Source organism: Lepisosteus oculatus, chromosome 17 (assembly GCF_040954835.1).
Source record: "Lepisosteus oculatus isolate fLepOcu1 chromosome 17, fLepOcu1.hap2, whole genome shotgun sequence".
Taxonomy (NCBI): Eukaryota; Metazoa; Chordata; class Actinopteri; order Semionotiformes; family Lepisosteidae; genus Lepisosteus; species Lepisosteus oculatus.
Window position 1 is genome coordinate 9,512,784 of NC_090712.1, and position 13,618 is coordinate 9,526,401.

General features: G+C 39.0%; 1 protein-coding gene across 5 annotated transcripts in view; it reads right to left on the minus strand.

Moving 5' to 3' along the window:
* ehbp1 (EH domain binding protein 1) overlaps positions 1 to 13,618 on the minus strand; it is a 133,016-nt gene that overhangs the window by 28,310 nt on the left and 91,088 nt on the right. For 3 of the 5 annotated variants that reach the window (XM_069180030.1, XM_015362910.2, XM_015362911.2), the window contains 4 exons: positions 7,827 to 7,974; positions 5,940 to 6,077; positions 3,752 to 3,891; positions 1,015 to 1,153 (listed from right to left, as the gene is read on the minus strand). In XM_069180030.1, coding sequence (XP_069036131.1) covers positions 1,015 to 1,153; positions 3,752 to 3,891; positions 5,940 to 6,077; positions 7,827 to 7,974 — 565 coding nt within the window. The remainder of the gene's footprint in view (positions 1 to 1,014; positions 1,154 to 3,751; positions 3,892 to 5,939; positions 6,078 to 7,826; positions 7,975 to 13,618) is intronic. The other 2 variants (XM_006638608.3, XM_015362912.2) reach the window with 2 other exon arrangements.

Here is a 13,618-nt window from a genome sequence, read left to right on the forward strand (position 1 = left end):
GTAATGTTCTGCTGTCAGACGCATAACTTTAAGCAATTACAGCAAAACGTGCAGCTGATTAGCAATACACATCCCACAAAAGTGTGTCCATCACTAGAACAGTCACATTAAGGACGTGTCTAGAAAACATGGCAACATGCCATGAAGAATAAAGTTGTCTGAATTTAGTGCATGCAGCAAATTAATGACAAAAATGAGTCAGGGTCATACAGGTCACTGCAGGGCTGTTGTGGGTGCTTACAGATGGCCAGCTGCCCTCTACAAGGAGATCTGAAGGACTAATTTACTGTTCATTGAGACAGAAAATGTGTTTGCCCTCTTGCAGCCTGCTGGGTTACCAGCTGAAGAAAGTTTAGAGCCACAGCAACAGCTTACTATTGACTGGCTCAGAGACTCCTCACTCGAGAAGAAAGCTGCCCAAGCCTGTGACTTATATAGTTACACAATGCTACTTTCTTATTTTTCTTGCAGGTCAGATTGAAATGGACACAAAATACCTTATCATGCAATCAAGCCTTAGACATAGCTGCTGTGAAGGGGGCAGATTCTCGCAAGGACAGTTAAGCTTTTTTGTATGATGTACAGCAGTTTTAGGATGACAAAAAGGAGAAGCATATTGGGCATTTTTTTTCTAATTCAGAAGTGAAGAGCTCTGCAGGGGAAAGACTGGTAGCAGAAAGCACACATCTTGCATAACACGATGTACAATTAAAAAGACACACTACAATGATTCAACAGTCAGTACAAGTTGTACTTCCTCGTTTTTAAAAGCCATAACAAAGTTGGACTAACTGAAGAAGCAAACTGGACCAAATTCAATGTGCTGCTCTTCACTGTGAAGATGCAAGGCTACCTCGCTAAATGTAGAGCAAAAAATGGAAAATTTGTACTGGATTTGCTTCTGTTCTAAATCAGACATTCAGAAGGAGAACATTTTTATCATAAATAAATGTTTTTACACCTCTGCTGTCTTGCTTTCCTATGGAGATTATAATTAAGAAAAAGGAATTTTACCTGGCCGGTTTTCCACATACTGACTAAAAGACTTCAGCTGTGTTTTCCTAACAGTAGACTCCTTATTGAAAACCACAGGACTGCGCAGACGTTCGGTAGCTTTTCGCAATCTCTCTGTTCGCATGTCTTCCACATTATTCTGTAAAAAAATAAACAACAGTCAGGGTGTCTGTACTGGCACTAACAGAGGTTTGCAATAAATTAGACGTGATACTTAATTTGAAGTGTAACCACAGAACAGATTTGTGGCTTTCCTGGTTAGGAAACATGCAATTAAGTTTGACTTTCAAAAAAACCCCAGCCATAAAATTTATTCTGATTATGCAAATGAACAATGCCATTGTTTTCGAAGTAGACACATGTAAAATTGCGCACCATGTCTTCTATCAAGTTTTATTGAAATGTATTACGTGCATGTAATAAACCAAGTGGAAACAGCTGCTTGGAATATTTCAACATTAAGAAAAAAAAGGTGTTATAAAGTTTACAATTAGTGTACACGTTCCACTTCTTGAAAAGGGCGAGCAATGTGGTTTCTGTAGATGATAATTTTGCAATTTCTATAAAGCGCTGATTGAAAATGAAAGCGCTTCTCCACTGACAGCACCAGAACAGTGATTCCTGGTTATAAATATTCAAAATGTAAACCAGAGCAAACTGGCTTTTAAAATAAGCCCTCTTTAGAACTTATGACTGCACTCAGATTTTCCTTGTTTTAAATAATGCTTAGTTCAATGCAAAATGGCATAAACTTTATTATAAACCACTACAGAACAGATCCATTTAACTTAAACAATATAATAAGCAAATAAGAACTTGGAACACAGGCTAAAACAGCAATTGTCCAACACTTGCTCCTTGCATGATGATACTGAAACAAATTTCTCTACCATCTGCGTTATCAAAACAAAATCACAAAAAAAAAATCATTATGGGAGGGTAAAGGAAAAATAAGTTTCTGAAGTTCTCAGAGACCCTGAGGTAATGACAAAGTCTTTATTCCACTCATGGTGTAGTTAAAAGAAAATAAACCAATTTTGTACAGGCTGGCAGAATTAAACTTCCCCAAGGACAGACCCACTTCCCTCCCCTTTGCCCCTGCAAAGCATGGAAACAGCAGATACGAGGGGCACAGAACATAAGGCAAATATTGCATTTTGTTCTTTATCTATTATTATTTTCATGAAGTGTTTTGAAAGTAAATAGGCAAAGGCCGAGATGCATGACTAATAACACAGCCTGCTGAATGTTGAAACCGGTTATCAAACACTACCAAGACTGCACCCTTGCTTTGCATTGAGACAATCATTAATGAGCAGGATCTCTGATGGCCTATTCTCTAGCCTCAAGGAGGCCTGGGATACGCAATCCTCCAGGGAGCGAAACAGTTTATCCTCCTTTGCAAATGCTGAAGGCCTCATTTACAAAACGCCTAAAGTGCGGTTTACGGAAATAAAATGCGCGCACACACACACACACAAAAAAACCCTGAGATGGACTCAACAGTTATCGAGAAACAGATGGAACAGTTTATGGATAGTTTTGCTCCCATTTTTCACTTAGACGCGGGGTGCTAATTGAAAAGACTATAGATGTGCTTTTCTCATAGACCAGGTTTGACTACTGCCGGCGCTGCTGAGGTCTGACAGTTCAAGCCGTGGCACTTAGCAAAGAAAACAAACACGGCTGATTTTTTAAGCCTGGTAACACGTGAAAATATCACCTGGTTTAGCCCGACAAATCCCATTTCAAGAAACTGCTTTATGACCAGGAACTCCAGACACTTTACAAATGCATTCCTCTAAGGCCGGGTAATTCAGTTTGCTTTTACAGCCCATTGTGTTTTTCTCAAGCTGGCTTCAGCTCACATTAAATCCACTGTAGAAAGCTAAATTGAATGTAAAATCAGACTTGATCTGGCTCCTCTTTGTTTAAAAGAGAAGACTGAAAGTCCTTATTAGGTAGATCACTTTCATCACCAACATATAGGAACTGACAGTGTAAGGGAAAGCAATGAAAGTCATTGTTTTAGGAGATCAAAGCTCTCTGTATCTTGGGGAAGGAAATCCTTTCCGTCAGCATCGAGGTCCCCAAAGAGTTTGCAGGTGGGGTAAACTTGAACAGGCGAATGTGCTCTATGGCCACAGAGGTACTATTGACGAATAAGGATCCGCGTCTACATGGACTATTAACTGGACACCAACAGTTCAATACATAAGGCAATTCGAATGAAAATACCAAAATGACCACTTTTAATTAATCTGATTCAAGTATTCTTCTGTTTGGTTGTTGTCCAAGCTAAAATTTCCTACAGCTCACAAACGGTTTCTGGGTATTTTATAAGCCTGGATTCTATGTTGATGAAGAAGAGCCCTTTTTAATAAGAAAGGATCTTAACTGCCATGTTAGAATTAACATCGTAGCCCACTTTGAGATAGCATGTGAGCTTTTTTCTTTTTTAAGGAAACTTACTGATAAACTTAAAAACACAGAAGCATCACAATCTGAGTCCACAAAATGTCAAGCATTGTTGGGAGCTAGACAGAATAGCTGTTTTCAAACTACTAATGTAAATGTATTATTGTAGTGTCCACCAGTACAGAAAGACAGGAACAAAGACAGCTAAAAAAAAAATGAGAGCGGATGAGACACAGGAGACTTTTCCAATCAAAGGAGACAGCTGACGGGGAAAGGAGGAGGTTTGATGGAGCGATACAGGAAGTCCCGCCTAGATTACCTTGAGTCCTTCCTCTTTCGTGCCGTCAGTAGGGACCTTCGGTGCTGCCGCCGGCGCCGAGGAGAATGAGTTCACCGCCTGCGGACGAGTTTCCAGAAACTCTCGGAGCTTCAGGTCCACGTGCCTACTGTTCTGTCCACCTGGAGGGCAGGAGGAAGGAGGGAAAACGACGCTGACTTGGGCGAAACGTCACGATCTGGCCCTGCGACCCTCCAGAGAAATGACACAGCAGGAGAAGCGAACCAGATGCAAACGCGACTCGTAAAAGCGCGACACAGAGGAGAGAGGCGACAAACGAGCAACGAACAACACAAACTATGAGCAGGCAGGTCCAGAGCGCAGTGGAACACACAATGAGAAAAGGCTCCTTACACAAACTTTCTAAGCAACAGTATTTTTTACTGTCCGAGTCTAAAGCTGATTCAATTAAATATATACAAGAAATTGAAAACCTTCAAATCTTAATATCTGTAAAATATAATTACTGAGACTCAAGTAACTAAAAACATGTTTGAGGCAGTATAACTTTGCATTAAACATAGTTAATGAAACAAGAAATGAGCCTTAATTAACCAACCAGTTGTGGGTGTGGAGCTGTGTAGTAACCCTCCAAAAAACAGCTTCAAAAGAACCAAAACCACTGACATCTAGTACCAAATAGTATTTCTGTGCCACATTTGTGCCTGAAGTTAAAACCTGTTAAATGAAGGTCTGATGTGTTATTTCTGGCCTAGTCCAGTGTTGAAAAGCTCTGTGAGTGTGGGAGTTTAGATGTAGCCAACATTCCTCAGCCCAGGCCTTTCTGTTTCACACCTGGTAATCTTATCTGGGCACCTGAAACACTCTCCATCCAGCGTGCGATGCTGGGTTTCCAGCTTGTGATCACGGCACTCGCCTTGCCCAATCCACCAGCGGCTCTCGATGACGGGGACCGAAGAGATGAAAGAGAGCCAAAGCCGTTTCATGTGCCCAGGGGAAAGATTATCAGGGCACAACAGAGACAAGCCAAGAGCTCCACAAGTTTTGATAAAGCTTCAGTTTCTGAAAGTATCCTAATAATTAAATAAAAACACACACAAAATACTGTAGGTGTTAATGTACCATGGTTCCAGAGGGTGCGATGAGAAACACTGAATGGGAATTTACAGAGGTTAATGCGTAGCAGTAATTTCAGATAGTGAGCGCTAATAAGTTATGGCACTGCAGTGTAAAAGGTTGAGAACTAATAAGCTAAAGCCAAGCAGTTAAGATGGTGCATTTCTACTGGTCCATTTTAAGTGTTGGGCTAGAACTGTCAACATCTTGCCTAGGACAGACTCCATAATGGCCTATCAAGAAGTTGTTAGTGTTAGCAGATTATCTGCTTCCCTAACAGGTGTTAGAACAGATAGTAGAAGAGGAAAAAGAGACAAACAGGGAAACTATACTGCAATCTACATATAAAACATAAATAATACAAAACACCACTTCAAAGGAGGCAGGGAGGGAGAAACCATTTTAAGCGCCTATTTCTTTTGACTGCTCAGGTTTATCTTGCATCAGTAATGTGCTTCAGCAAGAACCAATTAGCTCTTTCTCTGGATATTTCAAGATCTATTTTTTTGTAAGTGCGAATGGGGTCTACGTGGAATTTAAATTTAAATTTTCCAATTAAAACTTAACTGGTTACAGAGTATTTATCTCAGAAGCACCTTGTTCTGCCACACAACTGTTTAAATCACAACAATATATGTGCATTAGCCCATACAAGAATTTGCAATGTTAATTATTCCAACAAAAGCAAGGAACACCTATATTATTTGTATATTATCAACATTATATAAAATTTAATCACATTCTAGTATGTAAATGCTAGGAAAGAATAAAAAATGTACATTCAGAACAATCTTTAATACCACAAGTAATTAAATTCAAGACTTTGGGCCAATAATCATTTTATTCCTACTTTTCACTAAAATATAACTGGGTGAAAAGAACCTACATTTCTGATGAAGCAATGGAAGAATACTACAAATTCATTATTGAGCTTTTTTCTGGCAATGTAAACCGTAAGAAGGCAGTATGGCATCCAAAGTAAAGCAATAAAATGCACAAGAGAAGCCAAACCACTGAAAATGGATATGCACACCAAAGCAAAACATGCAGGACAAAGCAAAATTAGTCCTAGTCTAAAATGATCTTTATTTACCAAAAGACACAAGGTCACTTTTAAGATTAGTAAATTCATCTCCTGCTCCTACAGAGGAGCACACAGGGGGTTCCTCATCGTTAGTATCTACATTATCCTCCACCTCCTGCTCCTCAGAAACAGCCTGCTCCCCCAAATCTGTAGGAACAAAGACGTGAATGCACCCCAAAACTACCAGAAATTAATCACTGGAGTTAGTATAGGATTAGCTGTCACACCAAACAAACATGCATAGATATTAAACATCAGTAACAGAAAAGCAAAAAGAGATAAAGTGCACTGTCAGAGCACTAAGATCAGAATACAGAGCAGTATTTGTTTGCTTTGTGGTATCAGTGGCACCTGATGTGTGTAACATCATGATGGTGGCCATTAACTTTACATTACAGGCCCTAGAAAACAAGAGATTCATTAAATACATACTTTTACATCAAATTATGTCATTTTTATTAACATTACTTTTATTAAAACATACACCTTATTTTATATATAAATTAAAATATTAAAAAAACAAGTTTTTATATTTTACATAAAATGTTCAATCTGAAATTTGCATGAAATCTGTAAATCGGAAAATTAAGTCTGAGTCTTTCACTTTTTGGGCAGACAAACTACTTTACTTGAGCAAGATTTTATAGCTTAAAAAACTTACAAAAGAATTAGAGACACAGTCAGAAAAAACAGCTGAAAGAAGGGAGAAAAACTGATTTCCAGAAACACTGAGGAGGACGTAGGTATTTAAAAATCAAGAATTCAGTTCAGCAGGGGCCACTCCTTTTCAGGCTAAGCTAGAAAAAGGCCATTTAGTTTTAATTTTTTTTCTGGTTATATAGATGGCTGTATAGTTCTACTAGGTAACACTAATTAAATGAGTGCATGGTGGTAGAATTCACAAAGTTTGCAGGCATCCAGGCTGTTTCAGAGCCTGCCCTACTGCAACCTTTGTGAATTAAGGTTTCCGAGTGGAACGCGAAATAGCTAGGATTATGCGTTCTGCACAGTAAGTCTTGTGCATCAAGCCTATAGCACTTTCCCCAAACTCGATTTTTAATGAGTTCTACAATTAGCAGATTTCAAAACCAGAAAGTCTAAATAAACCATTTTGAAAGCCTCGTTTTCCTCTGAACTGTTTTCCTCGGTATTTATTCCCGCTAAAGTAGGAAACCTGGCTCGTTGTCATAGTAGCTCAGTGCGACATGCAATAACCCTGGAGGGAAGGAGAAACAGACAGAATGAGAGAGAGAGAAGGGCTGCAGGCCAGCCTGACAATTCTCTCGAACACCTATGGATTCCTGTGGATAATATACCCACATTTAAGTTGAAGAACAAGTAGCCTCTTTTTACAAAGCTACTCATAAAACACATACAAAGTATATTTATACTGATAGATGCTAACGCACTATACCAGAGTTGGAACTGTCATACTTAAGAGACACCTGCTCTTCCATTAATGTAGACCTTTTACCTAGTCATTACAAGCTATTGTTAAGGTTGCTGTTGTTACTGCTGCTCACAACAATAATTCCAGTTACCACAATGGAAAAAGAAAAGGTTGAGTCATAACAAGAAAACAAGCATCTTTCTTCTATACCATTGATTTTAGCAGATGTGATCCGTCATCGATCTCTCAGTGTAAATCGGGCAGATGCTGCTTCATCTTAACGAGGTTAAACAAACACCGAAAGAAGAAGGGGGGAAATGTTCTTTTGGGAACTTTTGCAGCCATTCCACCATAAAATCCCCCCTTTTTTTTTACTAAAAAAAGGGATTAGCAGGAAACTCTTTTGTTCGTTTGCGGGGAGGACAAGAGAAGAGGGAGAAGGTGCTGGCGTGTACGGACGCTAGGGTGCTGTCTCTGGCACTGCCTGCCAGCTCTGTCCCACTCACCTCCAGATGCCTTTGACCTCCCTCTCAGCTTTTCTGCAGCCATTTCGTTGTAGATGGGAAGTTCTGACATCTTCACACCAGATCGAGCTTCTGCTATTAACTGACGAGCTCTCTCCCTCAACTGCCGCCGTCGCTCTTCATCTTGCTGCTGGGATATATATTGAACAGTTGCCATCTCGGTAATTGACAGAAATGCCATTTCACTCCCAATCTGATCATCACGATAGCAGCTAGTTTACAGCAGGGGGCTGGAGACCACACGGTAAACAGAATGTTTCATACCAATCTGTATCATTCACGCCAGTTTTTAAAGAAATATATAAATTAGAATATATATATAAATATATATCATGACTGTCCCCAACTGTCACCGATACAAAATGTCTTTTTTTTTTTCCTCAGGGTTATTACATCAGTAAACTTTTTTTTTGTAACATGATTTTTTTACATTTAAGGAAAATACCTGAACATTTTATCAGAAATGTCTTAATACCTTAAAATAAAACCTAAAACATTAATAATAGCTTAGGATAGATCTTGTTAGGCAAAGACTTTATCAAGGAAACGCCTACTAGACTCTCACTAATTCTTAAATAGTATGATCCCAGTGTCGAAAAAACGGACGTAAAAACGAATCTGCCATTTGTAGGCCAACAAGGGAGCCTGGAAAATAAATTTTAGTGTTCAGACATTGAGCTCCTCACAGACCAACATTCAGTCTCTTTATAAAATCTTCCATGCGTACTGTTCAGGTCTGTTTTCGCGGTCAGTATCTCTAAAGGAAAAGTTGGCTCAGTGAGAGGTTTTAAGTACAATTAACTATTTCAATTACCAAGCACTTTACTGATGAGAAGCCAGCTCATTTTAAAGCAGTTCTGATTTCTCAACGCACGTCCAGCTAGAGTTACCAACTGAAGCCTGGAGGTAGTAGTTACCTATTTAATTGAAGCTATATTTCTCTTTTCCCCGGCTTTCAAATCTCCATATTTCAAGCTACAGTACAGAGTGCTCAGCAGTCGAGAACCAGAGCAATTCACCTAAGCAGCCATTAACAAAACAAGCACAAAATACTAATTAGGTACATTTTACCCATTTCCATGTAAATTGTTTGTTTGTTGCCATTGTTTGGAAACACAATGGCAAAATGCAAATGAATGCATCGGAATGCAATCCTAATGGGAGTCTGTTTATAACCATTAGCCCAGAGGTGTGCTGTAATTCAATCCTCAAGGCAGTGAGATTTAGGCCCATTTACAGCCCATGCGGGGCAGTTACAACTTATAAAACCCTTCGGTAAACAAAGTTTATGGACACAACACAGTATCCTGAGCCTGAGTGACAATTCTTGTTTCCCTATCAGATTGTCTCAATTTACTTTTCTGCTAATGTTCCAACACAGCATTCGCAGGCTCCCAGCCCAAGCAAAGCTCTCCTGGGGGCTGCTAAATTTCTGGTGTTTGTTTTCTCGCCTCCTGCTAAAGAGTTAAGTGCACCTAAGCAGGGCTTGTTCACAATTCACTAAATCTGGAAGGCCAAGATTCACGCACATAGAACTTGCAACAGGACTCAGATGTTTGGATCTCTTAACCATGTTGTGGTTTGATAATTTTTGGGTTAGGAACTAATTTGTGTATTTTGTTAAGTTGTGCTGATTTCAGCAAGCCCAGTACAAATTCCATTTATTAATGAGAAAGCATACAATTAGGTTCATTATAACAGGGAGAAAACAGTGCATAATGTTGCATAATCCATAACCCTCGCTTTTATTTTTACAGATAAACTGTTTTTTTTAATTGTATCACCAGGGGGATAGCTTATTATCATTACTAATATTTTAACAGGACATCCATTAGCAAAAAAAGGAGATATTTGTACAGGATTACAACATTCAAAATGTGTTTTTTATTTGGAGTTTTGGGGGGGGGGGATATCATAAATAAAAACTTCAAAACCCCTAATAATATACATAAACATAAAAGCGGCTCTCTTATTTAAATAAACAAAATCCATTTTATTGTATGGCACAGTACAGCACCAATTGCTCCAGAATAAGAAGGCAACTTTATTTATTCTAATAATGTCAATTCTTGTTTTCAACCACATAAAAATGTATCTGTATGCATTTTTTCTTTATATTTCACAGTTCACTGCTATCTCAGCAAGCCTCCTTCCACTGCTTCACTGCTGCTACTTTTAATTTTATCCTCCTTAGTCCCCGTGATTAAACTGATCAGCAGTGGCATTCTCGCAGCTTTGACACGACTACAACCCCCTCGCAGGCTTGAAAAAGAGGGAAAGAAAGGGCCAAAGTTTCATTTCACTGGAACAAGAAAATCAAGCTTCTGCTAAATCTCAACTTTATCCAATTGTTCTTTCAACAGCCTTTGGATCTTAAGAAACAAATAAAAATGGCTGTCATTAGGGGGTCCTTTTTGTACCTGCCGCAGATGGCACTGACTGACATTACTTTCAGCCAAAAATGACGCCATGGATTAGTGAAGGTGAATCGGGATGTGAGAAGCTGTCCATGTAGCTGCCAGGATAATTAAGCACCGAAAGAATGCCTTAAATGGTCTTCAGAAATTTAGGAGACTTTTTTGGTTCAAATGAGATGTGGAAAGTCAGCTATCATGTAAAACGATGTAAGAAGAGAGTTAAATACCAGTGTTGAGAGTTAGTACCACTGTTGGATTTTGAATCTGGACTTTCTTCCTTTACAAAAAAAGACAAAGGTTTACTTAAAGGAACCTGGCACGTCTGTCTTGTGCAAGATTTTTTTTTCTTTATCCCCAGTTTCCAAACTAGACTAACTGCCAAATGTACTTTACAAGTCTATGACTGTAAAAAGGCGAACACAACCCAGCGTTTCCACTAAAGGTGTGCTACTAACCGGATAAAAACCTGTATTGATGGTGATATGCCACTTGCACAATACTTTCCCAAAATATTTTCAAAGCCTTTTCACAAATATCACCTTTAATTTGGGGGTTTGCCTCATATACATATATTTTTTTTCCTATTTCTGCGATTAACTTAAATAAAACACCCAGCCATGTTTACCGGGATCTACATTTTTAAAAATTGTTCGCCCTGTCCTAACTACACTGTGCAGTTGGGGGTTGGAATTATTGTTCTGGCCTTTCAACACTTGACAGGAAGCAACACACTGTTATTAGCCATTTAGAAAAGAAAGCGAATTCTGTGCCTATCCAGAGGCAAGGATTACTGCAATGTACCCTATTCACTGGCTATAGAATATGCAATGAAAAGTCGTAATAAAAAAAAATCAGAAGGCCTTCAAAGATTTCGTCGGGCTGAGCTTTTAACAGGGAGCAGGGTGTGCTGTTGTTAGAGTAAATAGGATTTGAGATGAAACATTAAAACCATTTGGGGCTGGTCTGTTTCAAACATTTCTAACTTTCAGGCCTGGTTTATGATTTAGACAGATGAGGCACACCTGTCTGTTGCTCTGTTGCGTATTTAAGTTCGGCAAAACAAGAAATGCAGAGTGCAGTGCCCAAAATGAAATGAAGATACCTAAATAAATGCACCAAAATCTGCCCATAGATTGCCCTTCTACAGAATGGACCACTGATGTATTTCTGTATAAAAATCCATTTGCACAAGGTCTTGTTTTATATAGTAATTAACTTTAATTTAAATTAAATCAAGACCCAGAAGATTCCTCAAATTGCAGGAGTTTGTTCTCATTGTGTGACGTACCATTCACTTTGCTTCTGGCCACCAGGATGTTTTAAGTCATGACACTGTCATTATTCAATTGCATGTAACCCAATTAGCGATCTCATTACAACTGAGGTCCACAGAAGAGCAGCAAGTACCACATGCATTGCTAAAAGCCATGGAGAGGAGAGGATGTCTTTTCCAAGACGTGTAACACAAATCAAAGCTGCTGTAGGTCTGTGCTCCCAACCCTTCCCATTAACAAAATAAATTGAAGATGATTTTACATCGTCTTTGATTTGTGTTGAAAATGGCACAGAATTAAGTAATATGGAAAAACCAAAACGACAGCTGGCTTCGCATTAAAAAAAAAGTGTTTTAGTCTCATTGAACAAAAAAAAAAAATTAATTACACATTCCCTGCGTGGACAAAATGACTAGCCCATTTTTACTATTACTGTTTACTATTGAGCTGGGACATGTTTTAAATTGTCACTGCCCTTAGTTGTAGGACGTCAGGGCTTGAATGCATAGACTTAACTCAAAGACATACACTGTGATCCAGTTTTAACCAGGCTGAAGGCAAATAGGCTTCTAGTGATCAGACTCTACTTCTCAAAAGGATGCAATAGATCAGACTGGAAGGTTCAAAGTTTGAAGCAGCATTAAAGAAATACCACAAACTCATTACGGCGGTGTGCAAAACTGAATGCGATCATGGGATAAAGAAACAATCACTAAAAAGACTGAAGGGGGAAAAAAAAAGAAGAGAGGAGGGGGGGGGGGGAGTGCTTTCAGAGGCTAGCCGTGGTGAGAGAGGCTGCAAAGTGAATGGTTGAGTGAGAAAGCAGCAAGCACCTTGCACTGCATCCAAGACCTCTCACTGCTAGTCTGGCTGCTCTTTTATAGGCTCTGAGGAGGAAAGGACTCCCTGGTCCTCAGATCTGGTCTGGTGAATGCACTGCTAGTCATGCACACAGACCTAGCTTAAAGCCTAGTGCGAGCCTGAAAGAAATCAGTCAAATTGGCACCTACTCATGCAGAAGGAGATAGATTTGTCATGACACACTGATTATTCAATGTAAAGAAGCAGTTTAGCTTTTCTATCCTGGCATAAAAGCTTTTAACGAAACCATAAAAGGCAAAATAAAGAAAAAAAGAGATCTTGTACAATATTGGAAACTGAAGTCGAGAACACAAGTATATAAAGAACGTATTGCTTGTTCACAGCTAGTTGTTTTTAACATGGATGATTCAGAACGGAAGAAAAAGTGTTTAACCGAGCTGTAGTACTAGCCTACCACGTAGGTGAGTCACTGGAGACTTTTTTTTTTAAAAACAAAGTTTACATGTGTTTTTCAATGACATTTTAGGTTTTCCTTGTAGAAAGTGTGCCTAACTGATGTGTCTGTTTTTGAAGATGTCCTGGAAAAGGCCAGCGGAGCTTTCTTCTTCCCTCCATTCTTTTTTTCTTTAAATGGAAAATAACAATCGCCTATGATCTATACCCTGCCTTCTTCCTATAATGAGAAAACTTCACCTTCTGTCCCTAGCAATTCTTAGGAATTCTTTTGCTGTTATTCCTACAAATCCAATTACAGATTGTTGAGTAGCTAGTGGAGTAAGCTTATTGAGAAGTGTCACATCACTAAGTCGTGCGTATGTGTTTCAGTTTGTAATGTGGTCTGAGCCGCTGTAGAGGTGTCAACTTAAAATGCAAGTAAGTAGCAGAACAGGGCTAATCCCAGCCACTACTCCCCTGCAGCCAAATTGTAGCGCAATGAATGACAGTGGAAATGCAAAGATGCCACTGTGCTTATCACACACAGCCAGATGGTGGACCTGGATCAATGCACACATGCCACGATCAATGCATTTGATAAAGAATTAAGAAGAAAACTGTACATGTTATCAAAGAACTTGTACATGGCATAATTATGATTCTGCATGTGCTTACAGATGATATTGGAGACTCAGAGGTAGGTGATAATGAAACTGATAGGAAGAAATAGCTTGAAGGCTACAGTGCCTGCCCTTAGCACTAAGAAATCTTGTCAAATAGTTCAGAAACCATTTCAGAAAAAAAAACAGTTTGTTATTATGGTGTG